Genomic DNA, 14,697 nt, shown 5'->3' with positions numbered 1-14,697 from the left:
TGAAGGCTGTGCCACTGAGGGTAGAACGGTAAAGGTGGAGGTGGAAGGGAGATTTGAACCAAATAGTAGAGGGCTGGCACAATGGGACGGAGGAGGTTGCAGAACTGGGGATGTGCAAGACCATCGAGGAATTTGTAAATAAGGTGAGGATCTTGAGACAGTGGGGGATCGGGAGGGAATGGAAGATGGAAAAAGATAGCTGATAGGGGAGTGGGATTTAGGATGTGGGCAGTGGAGTTTTTGATGAGTTGGATTTTATGTAGAACAGCAAAGAACTTGCGAGAAATCTGGAGGCAAAAAGAATGGATGAGGTTTCTCAGCAGCTATGGAAGTGAGGTATGGGCAGAAACAAGCAATGCTGGAGAGATGGAAATAGCAAATGAATATAGGGATGTTCGGTTTGAAGCTCAGCTCAGCTCAGGGCCAAATAGGACAGAGGTCATACACCAATTAAAAGAGACAAATGTTTAAGTGCTATGTTGAGGTCAGGGGTAAGGACTCAGCATTTCTCCCTGTATTCTGGCTGGGTAATGAAGTATTCACACAGCTGAAGTAGATGGATTTCAGCAGTGGCATCCATTAGGATTTGCAGGATCCTGCAGGAAATTTTATTCTAATTTGATTAAGTGTAAGAAAACCATACCAATGGTGTTAATTTGCAAATATGATTTTGTGAATCCTCACTGAAGTAATCTTTGTGTAGTGCTGGTCAGGAGAAGAGATGATGAATTATCTGAAACATCATGAACAGTGCCACACTCTGTATGAAGCAACACTTTTACTATTCAGTTTTTATCGTAATGCTGCAACTCGGACTCAACAATAAAATTCAACAATCATTCCTGCAAAACAAAGTTAAATTACATGATGTGCAAAAACAGACTCTAATGGTTTTTTTTTAAGGCTTGAGCAGGTCAGGACTGTCTGTATGAATTAATCAATCTGTTGTTGGATTCAGTCTGCTTTTCTGCACCAAACCCAAATCTATCCTGCTAAGGATATGTAAATGGATGATTTTATTCCAGGGTTAGCACAGCACAGAAATATCCAACATGACAGACTATCACAATCTTTTAAAATGTTAAAACATTGAAATTTTAATTCAGTAACATATGCTTCAAAATTGGATTCTTAAAATTCAATGGGCTTGATATCCAATCATCGCAGATACAGCTGATTAAATGTGCTTTTTAAAATTAAAATGTCATGTCCTGGTTACAGAAAACCCTAACACAAGTCACAATAAATTAATTGTATCCTTTTTCCTACATGACAGATGTGATTCAGGTTTACGAATAAAGAAACGAGGCTTAAAATCCCATTTTGTCGGTGTATGTCTCTTTCTGCCTTGTAGTTCTGTCCTCTCTCATTAAAGGTTATCTGCACACATTTGTGTCCCTTGGTTACGAAGATATGATGGATGAACAATTTGAAAGATATAGTCAAAGATATAGCCAAACTACCAGAAGATGTATTGACACAGTATGGAGAATGGGAGGCTATCAAAGAGAAAGTTTGTGTGGTCAACTCTGGAGGTCACCAAGACATGTATAAAGGTTTAAGTGGCAGAAGGACTGAGGTAGAGATGGAGACATTCAATGGTGGAACTAAATAGTCTTAAAGCTCATTTCAGGATTGAACAGTACGACAAGGTGGCAAACAGACCTGTTCAACGCGAGATAGTGGCTGGGCGGAGGAATTGGGTCAACAGCAAAAGGTGCAGAGTTAGGTTGGAGACTGACAACAATCTTCATTCTTCCTTTTCTGAGCTAGGGAAGTTATAACTCATTCAAAGACTTGAAGTTGGAAAAACAATGAGAGACTTGACAGATATAGTGACGAGATGATCATTTACACATGAAAACTGCCCATAGAAGGTATCTTTGAACAGCTGCATGTAGATAAAGAAAAGGAAGTTTGCCAGCTCGTGCAGTGAACACTAATTTGTTGCGCATTTTCAAGAAAGAGTTGCATCTGTGTTTGGCTGGGATGGGGATCATGCCATATAAGAGCTTAATGCACTAATATAAATTAGGGTCAATATGGTCTCCTGGACCAGTTTTGATCGCCTAAGGACTCGGAGAGGAAGTCCCCAGATTTTTTCCCTGCTAATTGGTCTGGTTTTTTTTGTTTTTCACCTCTCCTAGGAAATTGCATTACTCCTGGTGGCTAAGGAGTGTCTGTATCATGATGCATGAGGAATCATAACTGTATGGGACAGGGTTGATGGACCAGCTGGTCCTTTTCCTGTCTGACATTTTAGCACGTTCGTAGGAATGGGCTGAGGATACACCCTTGACCGACTCTCCAGATATGACAGTCTGGGGATGAAAGGGAAACCAAGCTATTGCTCGAGATGTATTGGCCACGTTCAAATAGGCAGGAGTAGAACCATGTAAAGACAGCCCCACAGAGCTTCTCTCTCTGTGATGGCTCCTACCTGACTGCTGCAGCTACTCTAGAGGATAGAACTCTGGCATGCTATGGATAGGAATTTCTGACTTCACAAAAAATATCAAAGAATTTTCTCTCGCAGCCTGCAGCGGAGTTCCACCCTCAGAGGACCTGGATGCGCTGCTGATTTACACTTTTTTTCATGAATGTCAAAGGTCTGAAATTGAGTCCCAGTGGAGCGGGACTTACACCCGCCCAATCTTCTGAAACTAACCCTGTCAAACATTGTGGAATCAGTCAATTTGAATATTGCTTGGACGGGCAAAAGCACTTGGAGTTAAACCAGAAAACCCAGAAAATTTATCAGAGTAGCGGATTGCAGAGGAAGCACCTTGTAAAGCTGACTGCTCTTCAAGTAGCATCCATATGCAGCAATCTGAAGACTCCAACAGGAGCCTGTAAGAAGACAGCCTTGAATTTCTCAAATGGTCTGCCTTTAGATAGGGAGTAGCACTCTCACTTTTGAGTCAGAAGGTCGTGGATTCAAGTCCCACTCAGGAGATTGAGCATATAATGTAAATTGACACTGTGGTTGTGTGCTGCACTGTTGAAGGTCCGGTCTTTCAGATGAGATTTTAAAGCAAGACTCTGCCCGCTCAGGTAGTTGTAAATGATTCCATCACATTAATTGAAGAAAAGCAGGGAAGTTCTCCTCGAGTCCATGCCAACATTTCTCTCAGAACCTCCATCAACAAAAAAAGTTTATCTGGTTATCTAGTTTATTGCTGTTTCAGGAATCTTGTCTGTGAATTGGCTGTCTAGATTACAACAGTGACTGAACTTCAATCGTAATTCATTGGCTGTGAAGCACTTCGGTATGTCCCAACGACGTGAAAGGTGCTTTTTAAATACAAGTTCTTTCCCCCATGGATACTGCTAAAATCACCAGGCAACTACCTCAGTGCCTCCTGCTACCATTGGAGAAGTTGGAAGCTAAGATCAAAAGGTCACACGAGGCAAAAGCAAGGGGAACTGTAGTGGCTATAACTCGGAGGAAGATTTCAGATTATTTTTTCACTGACAAGATGGATGCAGAATGAATTAGAGCAAGGTGGAGTAATGTCTGTGTGAACGAGTGGTTTCCAAATGGGAGCCCTGGTAGATATGGAATTATGCTGTCTAATGACCGAGTTGATTTTATTACCAAAAGGGAATCATAATAGTCGGACTCATTTGGCAGTGTTCTCAGATTTTAGTCAGCTGAAGGTCTCCCTTATGAACTCTGTCTACAGCTATCTGGCAACGAGCAAAACTTGGTTATTACTTTGTAAAGGAGGTACAGCTTTCTGAAGTGTTGTCAAGGGGTCGAGGTGAAGTAGCCCATGTGCATCTGCAGAAAGAAAAATGTGGGTACCAATGCAAAATGTTGAGACTACCTCCAGAGCCTGTTCTGCTGAGCTTCCCCGAGATGGGCCTCCTGATCCTCCCTCAAAGCAGCGAAATGGGGAGAGGTTCAGGGGGCACACCACTGATTTCCAAAGCACAGATTACAACCGTAAAATATAAAAATGTGGTGAAAATTTTTTTTAGAATTTAATAATCCTTAGAAAATAAAATAAAGGAAGTTAAAACACTCATAATACGCACTGTGCCACATCCATATCACTACTTTCTACTCCAACTGAAGATTGTTACATAACAAGATAATAAATGTCAAGCTTATTAACAAATGCTCACCAATTTGTACAGTTCTGTAACACTGATTTCATCAGGATCCACCATACTGAATTCCTTCCTTGGAACCAGATCCAGACCGAGCTGTCTATTGAGAAAGATAAAGCGACATACAACAGATTAGAATCATTTTTCAAGTAACCTCAGCCGATAGTTACAGAATTCATAGCACCATGCTAGGCTGTGGTGACTCTCATTTTTAAGTAACAACTTGCACTTATATCGCATCTTTAATCTAGTAAAATGTCCCAAGGCGCTACACAGGAGTGTATTCAGACAAAATTTGGCACCAAGCCAAAGAGAGAGACATTAGCTTGGTCAAAGAGGTAGTGTCTTAAAGGAGAAGCAGTGGAGAGGTGAGGAGGTGCAGAGAGGGAATTCCACAGCTGGGGGTCCAGACAACTGAAGGCATGGCTGCCAAAAGTGGTGTGAAGGAAAGCGGGGATGCACAAGAGACTAGAGTTGAAGGAGCCCTAAAAAAGGCAAAAGTTAAAAAAGTCATTACATTGAAAGTGCAGTGGGAAACAGGCTGATTTTTGTCAGCAAAAGCTGACGTCGACATTACAGCACCTGATAAATTTCAATGGTTAGCACATTTATAAACCCAGCATTCACCACAATTGTGAAAGTCCTTTAAAACAATAGATTTAACTTGTAATATGGATGTTCGACAGCTCTGTCTCCATAACTGTATATTGGTTTCTCTTGTTCTGTGATGAAAGTAGTCAGAAGTTCCAAGGTTCCATCTGCAGTCAGTGATTTTAATTGATCCCATCCAGGATAACCTGCCATTGATCTCAGTTTCCCAGGGCTCAGGATGATTTACACCTGATCAATATTCAGCTGTCCTCCGTGAAAAGTGGTCAATCTCTTTCTTTACCTTTCTCTCACTCTAGATTTTCTTTCCCGTTCTCTCTCTTTCTGGCAGTTCTCGGTTTCTCTTTATTCCCCTCTTTTTGCTGTTTCTTTCAATCTCTTGCAAGGTTTTCTTTAAAAACCATCATTGGAACAAGCAGTAATGATGGTTGTGAATCCCCACAATTCCCAGCCCCCAGTAAAATATAGCTATTCGGTTTGCATTGATATTGGAATGGCTGGAAAATCACTCCAGTAAGACAAGCAATGCAAATTACCACAAATATTACATTAAACTGCTGAAAGATAAAAAGAAAATAAAGAACCTGCATTTATATAGCACCTTTCATATCCTCAGGATGTTTCAAAGTGTTTCACAGCAATGAATTACTTTTGAAATGTAATCAACTGTTATGCAGGCAAATACAGCAGCAAATTTGTGCACAAGGACCCACAAACATCAAGGAGATGAACTGCGACTTAATTAGCTTTGAGTGTGTTGGTTGAGGGATGATGATAGGCTGGGTCATGTCGAGGATCCTGGTTTCAACATCTCATTTGAAAGAGAGTACCTTTAACAATACAGCATTGAAGCATTAGCCTAAATTATGTGCTGGAATCATAGAATCATAGAAAGGTACAACACAGAAGGAGGCCATTCGGCCCATCAAGTCTGCACTGGCAATGCAGTTAGTCCCACTGCCCCTGCTCTTTCCCCATATCCCTGCCATTTTTTCTCCTTCAAGTATTTATCCAGTTCCCCTTTGAAAGCTACGATTGAATATGCATCCACCACCCTATCAGGCAGCGCATTCCAAATCCTAACCACTCGATGCGTAAAAATATTTTTCCTCATGTCAGCTCTGGTTCTTTTGCCAATCACCTTAAATCTGAGCCTTCTCGTTCGCAACCCTTCAGCCATTGGAAACAGTTTCTCTTTATTTACTATATCTAAACCCTTCATGATTTTAATCACCTCTATCAAATCTCCTTTTCGCTTTCTCTGCTCGAAGGAGAACAACCCCAGCTTCTCCAGTCCATCCATGTAACTGTAACCCCTCATCCCTGGAACCATTCGAGTAAATCTCTTCTGTACCCTCTGCAAAGCCTTCATGTCCTTCCTAAAGTGTAGTGCCCAGACTTGGGCACACTGCTCCGGCTGGGGCCAAACTATTGTTTTATTTAGGTTTAGAATAACTTCTGGGCTTTTGCACTCTAATATACCTCTATTTATGAAGCCAAGGATCCTATGTGTTTTATTAACTGCTTGGCTCTCCTGTCCTGCCACCTTCAACAATTTGTGCACAAGCACCCCCAGGTCTCTCTTTCCTTGTATTCCCTTTAAAATTGCACCATTTAGTGCATATGGTCTCTCCTCATTCTTCCTACCAAAATGTATCATTTCACACTTTTCTGCATTGAATTTCATCTGCCATGCATATGCATCCGCCCAACCTGTCTATATCTTCTTGAAGTCTATTATCTTCCTCATTGTTTACAACACATCCATGTATTGTGTTATCTGCAAATTTATAAATTGTGTCCTGCACTCTCAAGTCCAAGTCATTAATGTATATCGAAACCAGCAGTGGTCCGAGTACTGAGCATTGGGGAACACCACTGTATATCTCCCTCCAGTTCGAAAAATCACCATTCACCACAACTCTGTTTTCTATGCCATCACCAATTTTGTATCCATGCTGACCTTTTATCCCATGGGGTTCAATTTTGCTAACAGGCCTCGTATATGGTACTTTATCAAACGTCTTTTGAAATTCCATAAACACATCAATTGCATTGCTTTATCCACCCTCTCTTTTACCTCATCAAAAAACTCAATCAAGTTTAGTCAAACATGATTTGTTTTTAAAAAATCCATATGGGCTCTCCTTTATTAGTCTATACTTCTCTAAGTGGCTGTTAATTTATTGTTTTGAAAAGCTTCCCCATCACTGACATTAAACTGACTGGCCTGTAATTGCCAGGTTTATCCATCTCCCCTTTTTGGAACAAGGGTGTAAAAATTTGTAATCCTCCAGTCCTTTGCGACCACCCCATATCCAAGGAGGATTGGAAGATTGTGACCAGCACCCCCGCAATTTCAACACTTACTCCGCTGGGCAACCTAGGATGCATTCCATCTAGACGGGGTGGCTTATCCACTTTAAGTACCGCCAGCTTGAAACTGCAACCTTCTGACTCAGAAGTGACAGTATTACCAACAAGCTAAGCTGACATTTCAACAAAAGAGAGAAACCAATAGTAAAAAAAAGGAAATAACCAGAGCTGTTGAAAGTTGCAGAATCCAAGGTAACTGGGAGGGGAGACTGGAAAAGACAACAACTTCACTGAAAGCGATCAGGAAGAACAAATGTGAAAATCAGCTTAAAATAAAGTGAGATTTAGAAGGTAGCTCTCTCTCTGTCATGTATGTAACCTTCATGTAATAATACTGCAATACTGTAAATACTTGAGAAATGCACACCTTGACCACAGGGGGTGAACTTGTGGGAGACACTCCTCACCTGGTCATCCAGGTATATAAAGGGAGGTCCCATGCAGGGTCATCACTTCTTGGTCCTGTGAATAAAGGTGCAGGTCACCAGAGTGACCTTGTCCATAGAATATGCCTCGTGTGGATTTGTGGTATTGTGTAAGTACTTTACACTCTCCCCACACGGATATTGAATTCTTCATATTTGTTTAAAGTCAAAGAACCCATCTGATCATGTGCCCTGACATTTGCAGAATAGCACTCGGGGCATCACAGGAAGTCGAATTCCTATGCTGATTTCGGTTAGCAAACGCTGACCGTCGATGGGACACGCTGATAGTTGGCGCGGACCTTAGCAGGAGAACATAATTTTAAAAGGACAATATTACCTCATGTTTGAATGAGTCATTGTTTTCTTCTCTTTCGAATGTCCAAGTACTCAAAGAGTAGTACTTTGATTTCGGGAAAGGACCATAAGGGGAGAAATGGGTTTACCAGCTATTACGATTGCATTGTCAATTGCTTTTCTTGATTAGGACCAGGCTTACATGCAAAACACAGAAAGATTTAATCTCAAAAGAAAAGGCTTCAAAAATATCTTCTGTAGCTCATCTGCATGTTGAAATATAAAAGTGAGGAATTGATGCTTTGATTGCATAGAGGCCATCTGGAATACCTTGTTTAGTTTTGGGCATCAAAGCTCAGGAAAGATATACTGGCCTTGGAAGGGGTACAGTGCAAATTCACCAGAATACCTGGGTTTAGAGAGTTAAATTATCAGGACATGTTGCATAAACTTGTCTTGTATTCCCTTGAGTATAAAAGTTTGAGAGGTGAACTAATTAAGGTGTTTAAAATGACAAAAGGGGTTTGAAAGGGTAAATGTAGAGATAGCCAGAATAAGGGGGCATAATCTTAAAATTAGAACGAGGCCATTTGGAGAGTGAAATCACAATCTATGTAGTGTAAATCTGGAACTCCCTTCCACCAAAACACTGGTAATATTGAAATGTTCAAGACTAAGATCGATAGATTTTAGTTAGGTTACAGTATCAAGGGATATGGAGCAAAGGCATGTAAATGGAGATACAGTACAGATCAGCCAGGATCTAATTGAATGGCAGTACAAGCTCAAGGGGCTGAATGGCCTCATGTTCCTTTGTTTCCAAGAGTCTTTTTAGCCACCTTTTTTCCCAGTCTCTACCAAATCAATTATTTCTAAAGTAGAAACTCATGTAAAAATAAATACGTACCCTTTGGGACCCATTTCTCCCAAGGGAAATTCTCAAAGATTTAATATGCATGATGAAATTGCAATTCATACACCTTACCACAAAGTAACAAATTTTAATTGCTCAGAACGTAATGGAAAACAACAAATGCCACCAACAGATAAAAGGAGGAGGGATTTGTGCCCAATTTGGAACACAACTCACAGCTCGAAAATTAGGGCCCAAACATTTTCTCATCAATTTATACTAATTTCCTGCATCAATGAGTATGACAGCTGAACAGATTCAAAAAGGGGGCTTTACTGACATCAATGTATTGTCATTTTTGAATAAAGTATTATCTTAATCAGCTTAGTGACAGACTTCATTATAGATTGCCTTTGCTTTATTTTCTACACTAATCATAGTTGCCGCTTTATATTCATTTACCTTTGCGAACAGCCAACTGCTAGAGGTTCCAGTTCAGTGTTTGCAGGGTTGGCGCACAGCGCTAAGGAAGAGGATAGATGGCTTGTTTGTTTTTTGGTTACTTTAGTTGATTGTTCTTTGTAAATTTTGCCACGCTTCTGAATAAAGTTTTTAAAGTTATGAAGGTTTAAACATAAGTAAAGTCAAGCTAATTACAACTGTGCTGTACAAATGTTTAATAAACATTTTAATTTTGGACTTTTAACCTGACTCCTGCAGTTCATTTTTTAATGCTGCACTAATAAATATTACAGGATAACCAGACTGAAAATGTAAAATGGCCTCACCCCTTGCAACCTATTGGTTGAAATGATCCAGGGGCAGGTTCCAGTACTGAGCTGTTCATGGATCCTGCCTTGTTCTGGGTCACTGATGCATGCAATGAAGTACCATGGTGCATATATCATTGACTCTCACCTAGTCTGGATCCATGAACAACTTTGTCTTGTTGTCCACCGAAGCACTCCAACACTCCGAAACTCCATTAAAACATAAGATTTGTAGTGGAATTTTTAATAATCATTATGTAATGTCCACCTAAGCACTCCAACACTCCATAAAAACTTAAAAGATTTGTGGTGGGATTATTTTTTTTCAATATAATGTTCCATATTTAATAGAGATCACTGCTGCTTGCCTTTGAACCGGGAATGTTTTGCACTGTCCTTTGTATGCAGACCTTCGGCCTGGGCTAGCAGTGGGCAGCGTGGGTGGAGGACCTTTGGCCTGGGCTAGCAGCGGCTCCATTCAACGTCCAGGAGAGTGGGGAGAGGGCTGCCCTGGATCCCAGAAGGAGAAGAATTGGTATTCTGATTATTCATTTTTGGAATTTTATAATGTTTCCTTCAACTATTTTGGGCCGTGAGGACATCGATGGCAAAGGGTAAAGATTTTTTGTTTTTGAATTTTTTGCCATCATTCTTTTTTCATCGCCGGAGCATCAGCATGGATAAGTTTATATTTATTTTTTTATTTTATAACTGTTTATAGTTAAAATTTGATTTTTAAATTATCTTACGAGTTTAACTGTCAGCTAAATAGAAGTCTCTTCGGCCAGGGATAGCAGTGGGCCAGCGCAGATTCTCTAACTGTAGGCAAGGGTTTTTTCTGCGGTGTTTCTAGGATCTTTGGGCTGGTTTTAAACATTTTGTTGGTGGGAAAAGTTTACTTATGTAAAGGAATTGTGCGGAACCTTCTTTTACAGGTACTCCAGTGCCAGAATGTTGGCGCCGTGGCACTGGGGAATCTTTGGACTGAGCTTTGGCACAAAAAAATTCACGGCCACCGAAACAACGGCACCCAATGATGGGCAAAATTGGGGCCAAAACAGGAGTCCTCTGGTGGTTCTGCAAGTTTTTTCAGATAATATCTAAGCCCCACAGGGCAGGTGCTCGGCTCGATCTCAGATGTGACAGTAGTAAGTACACAAATGAATAAGGTTTGGCTGTGATATCACATTGCTGAATAGCCTGCTAAAATTCACCATTAAGGTCCACATGTGCATAATTACCACTTAGGAACAGTATCAGACTACAATTACACCCTGGGGCTGAGATTTCAGTGGCTTGACAGAGCCCAGAAATGCCAGGTGTCCACCCAGTTTCATTTCCACTCCAAATTCCAGTCGGAAGAAGGTGCAGACAAGACTTCTACTCACCCACTACATACTGGGATGTGCCAGAGGGAGATCCTGAGCCATCTCCCAAATTCTTCCACTAATGCCCCCCAATGGAATTCTCACCAGCTAAGAGCTGTTCGAGGCCTGGTAAAGGCATTAAAAAGGCAACTCAAAAGTACTCAATCCCAGAGGAGAATGATTACCTTTAGTAATACGGACTTTGACTTCTTTAGGAGTACAACATTAAAATATCTTTTAAAATCTTTGGCCCTTCCCGGAATTTGTGGTCGCTAACAGAATGGCTGTGTGCCTGTGGAACTGGGCGGTGCCTCTAAAGCCCTTTTACTGTCACAAGCCAGCCACCCAAACTATGTTCATGACCCCATCCTCGAGATTTGAGATGGGGACTCCATCCTTTCCTGTCGACATGTGGGAACCCTGCACACTTCCGCCGGTGGTGACAGGACTGTGGAATTTCTGGTTGAAAATAATTGACGTCTTAATTATTTGACCATTGGGAAGAAATCATTTGCCTATCAAATGGACTTTTTAAAACATTAAACAAAATAGTGGAACAGCTTTATGCCTGGCTACCTGGTTTGTGTATTGTTTCAACCTCACAGGCACGAATGACACAAGAGACATTTATCTAACATCTCAAACGGTCGGTCAGAAGCTACCGAAAAGAACAAAGATTTTGGACAATCTCGTTTCTCACTTTGAAACAGTTTATATATTATTTATATCCAGTATTGTACTTTAGGATCTCACTGCGTCATACGGCTTCTGTACATTATTCCATTTGTAAATAAATCTGTTCGTTTTAGCCTGAACTTAATGATCGGACAGTTTGGTTTTAGTCACCTTTCAGAGCAGACAGAACAACAAACTGGGCATTCAAAATAATTGCCAGTGCAGTGTGCCACAATTGTTAGTCCCATTTCACACTATCCTACTCATTGCATGCGTAAGGGTGAAAGCTTCAGTTCTTAACAGACTCGGTCTGCTTATGGAAACTGCCTTTCTGGTGTGGGCACAAGTTAAAAGTGGTGTGAGAAAGATGCATCTGTAACACAAAGGCTGGGTATTGTTTTTGACATGAATTAGGCTTGTATTTGCTCTCAGCTGATTTCTACCAATTTTTGATGCAATGCTGGGAAGCAGGAATTCGTGATCAGGTTTGGAAAGCAAAAAAAAACATCTGACAATTTCAGAATCCGAATACTTTTGTGTAACCAGCATTTTCACACTTGTGTGATGTTCTGAACGGTGTATCACTCAAATATAGAAATGCAGCAGACAGGCCCGCGGCAGCTTCTGGATTTCCAGCTAGGCCTTCTGTCACTGCCAGCCGAGATATCAAGTGATGTTGACCTAAATTTTTTATCGCATAATACACCTGTGAAGCGCCCTAGGACGTTTCACTACATTAAAGGTGCTATATGAATACAAGTTGTTGTTCTTGTAAATGCCAAACATCTTTGCTGCAACTTCAATTTTGCTGAAGGATGTTAAATGTGTGTGTGTGGATCTGTATGTATAAATTATAGTTCTAACATGACATTTTAAACACCAAATATAGCTTTTATAGGTTTCGAAAATAGACATGAAGACAAAAATAAAATATAATTCAATATAATTTTTATGATGTCAATCAGGGCACATCATTAGAGGATTTCATTGGGAGGAATTACTTGAGCATGAAAGTGGAAGCGAGTCAAATTAACAGCAGCAAAGATATCCTATCTGTGACTGTGCTACATCAGCTGTGCATATTAAGCTCCTCCACTCTTGAGTTTCAGCAACCCCTTCATCAACTGATCGGATATCACCACCTTGTTAACAGAAATTTTTTTAAAAAGAGAAAAAATTCAAAACAATGTCAAATTATGTTCTTCTCTAATCAAGAGGCACTGACGACAATACTTCCTCTTCAAACAGAGTCTTTTGGCTTCTTTGTTACATTTTAAATGTTGAAACTAGGAACTGATGAGGTAAACAAACTTTGCAATCTTAAAAACAACTGAAATGGAACAAATTAAAATTTATTCCACAAAGTACAACGAATAATATTGCAGGCTGGTGCACCAAGTGAAGTCTGCAGGGAACACTGCACCATCTGCTACACAAAAGGCAGGCACATAAAGGGATACGATCTGTAAGACAAGGAGTTAGCTTTCCAAAGAATAATAAATATTTGCAATTAAAAGCTTAAATTATCAAATATTTCAACATTATTCCAGTAGTTATGCCCACAAATTGTGAACTTCAAAATTAAAAACAAACCTGTTAAATTAGCCTTACGAATAACAATCTAAACAGAAAATCTCTTCAAGCTTTAGCGGGTGGCTTATTATAAATTATACAGATAATATATTCATTGATCCCTTTGTTGTTAATATCTTAGATTTATTTTTTAAAGATCTACCAAAAAATAAGCTTTAGGGGCTCAATTTTCCATAATGCCATTTTGTGCCGTATTTGAAGAGTTACGCCCGTTTTATTGGGCCTGTACGCCAAAAAAATACTTGCAACTTTCCCCGTTGTAATTTTTGAAATTGGCACCGTGCAGCCTGTCCTTCAGCTTTGGAGGTTGGAGCCTAAAATTCTTTTTTTACGTGACTGGTATGGGCGTGCATGCCAAGTACATCTCCCGGTCTGCATTCAGCCATTTTTAAAGAGCCAGCTATGTGTGTGAGAACTTTTTTTCCTGAGTAGAAAAAAAATCAGAGCTGCAATATGCAACATGGCTCAAGGACCAAGAATTTCTCACAGGACGAACTGGAGGCCCTGGTTACTATAATTGAGGCCAGATGGGACGAGCTGGACACCAGCAGAGGTCAAATAAAAGTTACACCAAAAGAAATGAAGAAACGCTGGAACCAACTTTAACAAGATTAAAAAGCAAGACCTCAAAGGCAGTAATCTCCAGATTACTCCCAGTGCTACGAGCTAGTAAGTACAGAAATAGGAAGATAGAGCAGATGAATACATGGCTGGAGAGATGGTGCAGGCGAGAGGGCTTTAGATTCCGAAGACATTGGGACCGCTTCTGGGGGAGGTGGGACCTGTACAAGCCGGACGGGTTGCGCCTCCACGGAGCAGGGACCAATATCCTCGAGGGGTGGTTTGCTCGTGCTGTTGGGGAGGGTTTAAACTAGCTTGGCAGGGGGATAGGAACCTGAGAATTGATTCAGTCGGGAGGGGAGAAAAGCAGACATTAGAAAGCAAAAGTAAAGAAAGTGAGTTTGAAGGCGAGAGTAAACAGGCAGGAAACAAGGGTAAAAAAGAAATTTAAAAGGCACTTTGTCTAAATGCACAAAGCATTTGTAACAAAAGACATGAGTTGACGGCACAAATTGAGACAAATGGATACGATCTGATAACCATTATCGAGACGTAGTTGCAAGGTGATCAGGACTGGGAATTAAATATTCAGGGGTATTTGACAATCTGGAAGGACGGACAGAAAGGAAAAGGAGGTGGGGTAGCTCTATTGATAAAGGATGGGATCACTGCAATCGTAAGAAATGATATTTGCTTAAAGGATCAGGATGTTGAGACAGTTTGGGTGGAGATAAGGAATAATAAGGGGAAAAAGTCACTGGTGGGCGTAGCTATTGGCCCCCGAACAGTAGCAACTCTGTTGGTCGGAGAATAAACCAGGAAATAGTGGGGGCTTGTAAAAAGGGAACAGCAATAATCATGGGTGATTTAAACCTCCATTTTGATTGGACAAATCAAATTGGTCAGGGTAGCTATGAGGAAGAGTTCAGAGAATGCATAAGGGACGGGTTCCTTAAGCAGTATGTAACGGAACGAACCAGTGGGCAGGCTATCCTAGATCTGGTCCTGTGTTATGAGACAGGATGAATAAACAATCTCTTATTAAAGGATCCCCT

At 40.7% G+C, this 14,697-nt stretch overlaps 1 protein-coding gene across 1 annotated transcript in view; it reads right to left on the bottom strand.

The window, feature by feature from the left end:
- Window positions 1-14,697, bottom strand: part of LOC139280730 (dedicator of cytokinesis protein 4-like) — a 511,619-nt gene that overhangs the window by 337,648 nt on the left and 159,274 nt on the right. Inside the window, exon 7 of the mRNA XM_070900388.1 lies at window positions 4,132-4,216. Coding sequence (XP_070756489.1) covers window positions 4,132-4,216 — 85 coding nt within the window. The remainder of the gene's footprint in view (window positions 1-4,131; window positions 4,217-14,697) is intronic.

The sequence above is a fragment of the Pristiophorus japonicus genome, chromosome 15 (assembly GCF_044704955.1).
Source record: "Pristiophorus japonicus isolate sPriJap1 chromosome 15, sPriJap1.hap1, whole genome shotgun sequence".
In the NCBI taxonomy this organism is placed as follows: Eukaryota; Metazoa; Chordata; class Chondrichthyes; family Pristiophoridae; genus Pristiophorus; species Pristiophorus japonicus.
The sequence above is the reverse complement of the archived record's forward strand: the minus strand, read 5'-3'. Positions and strand labels throughout refer to the sequence as shown.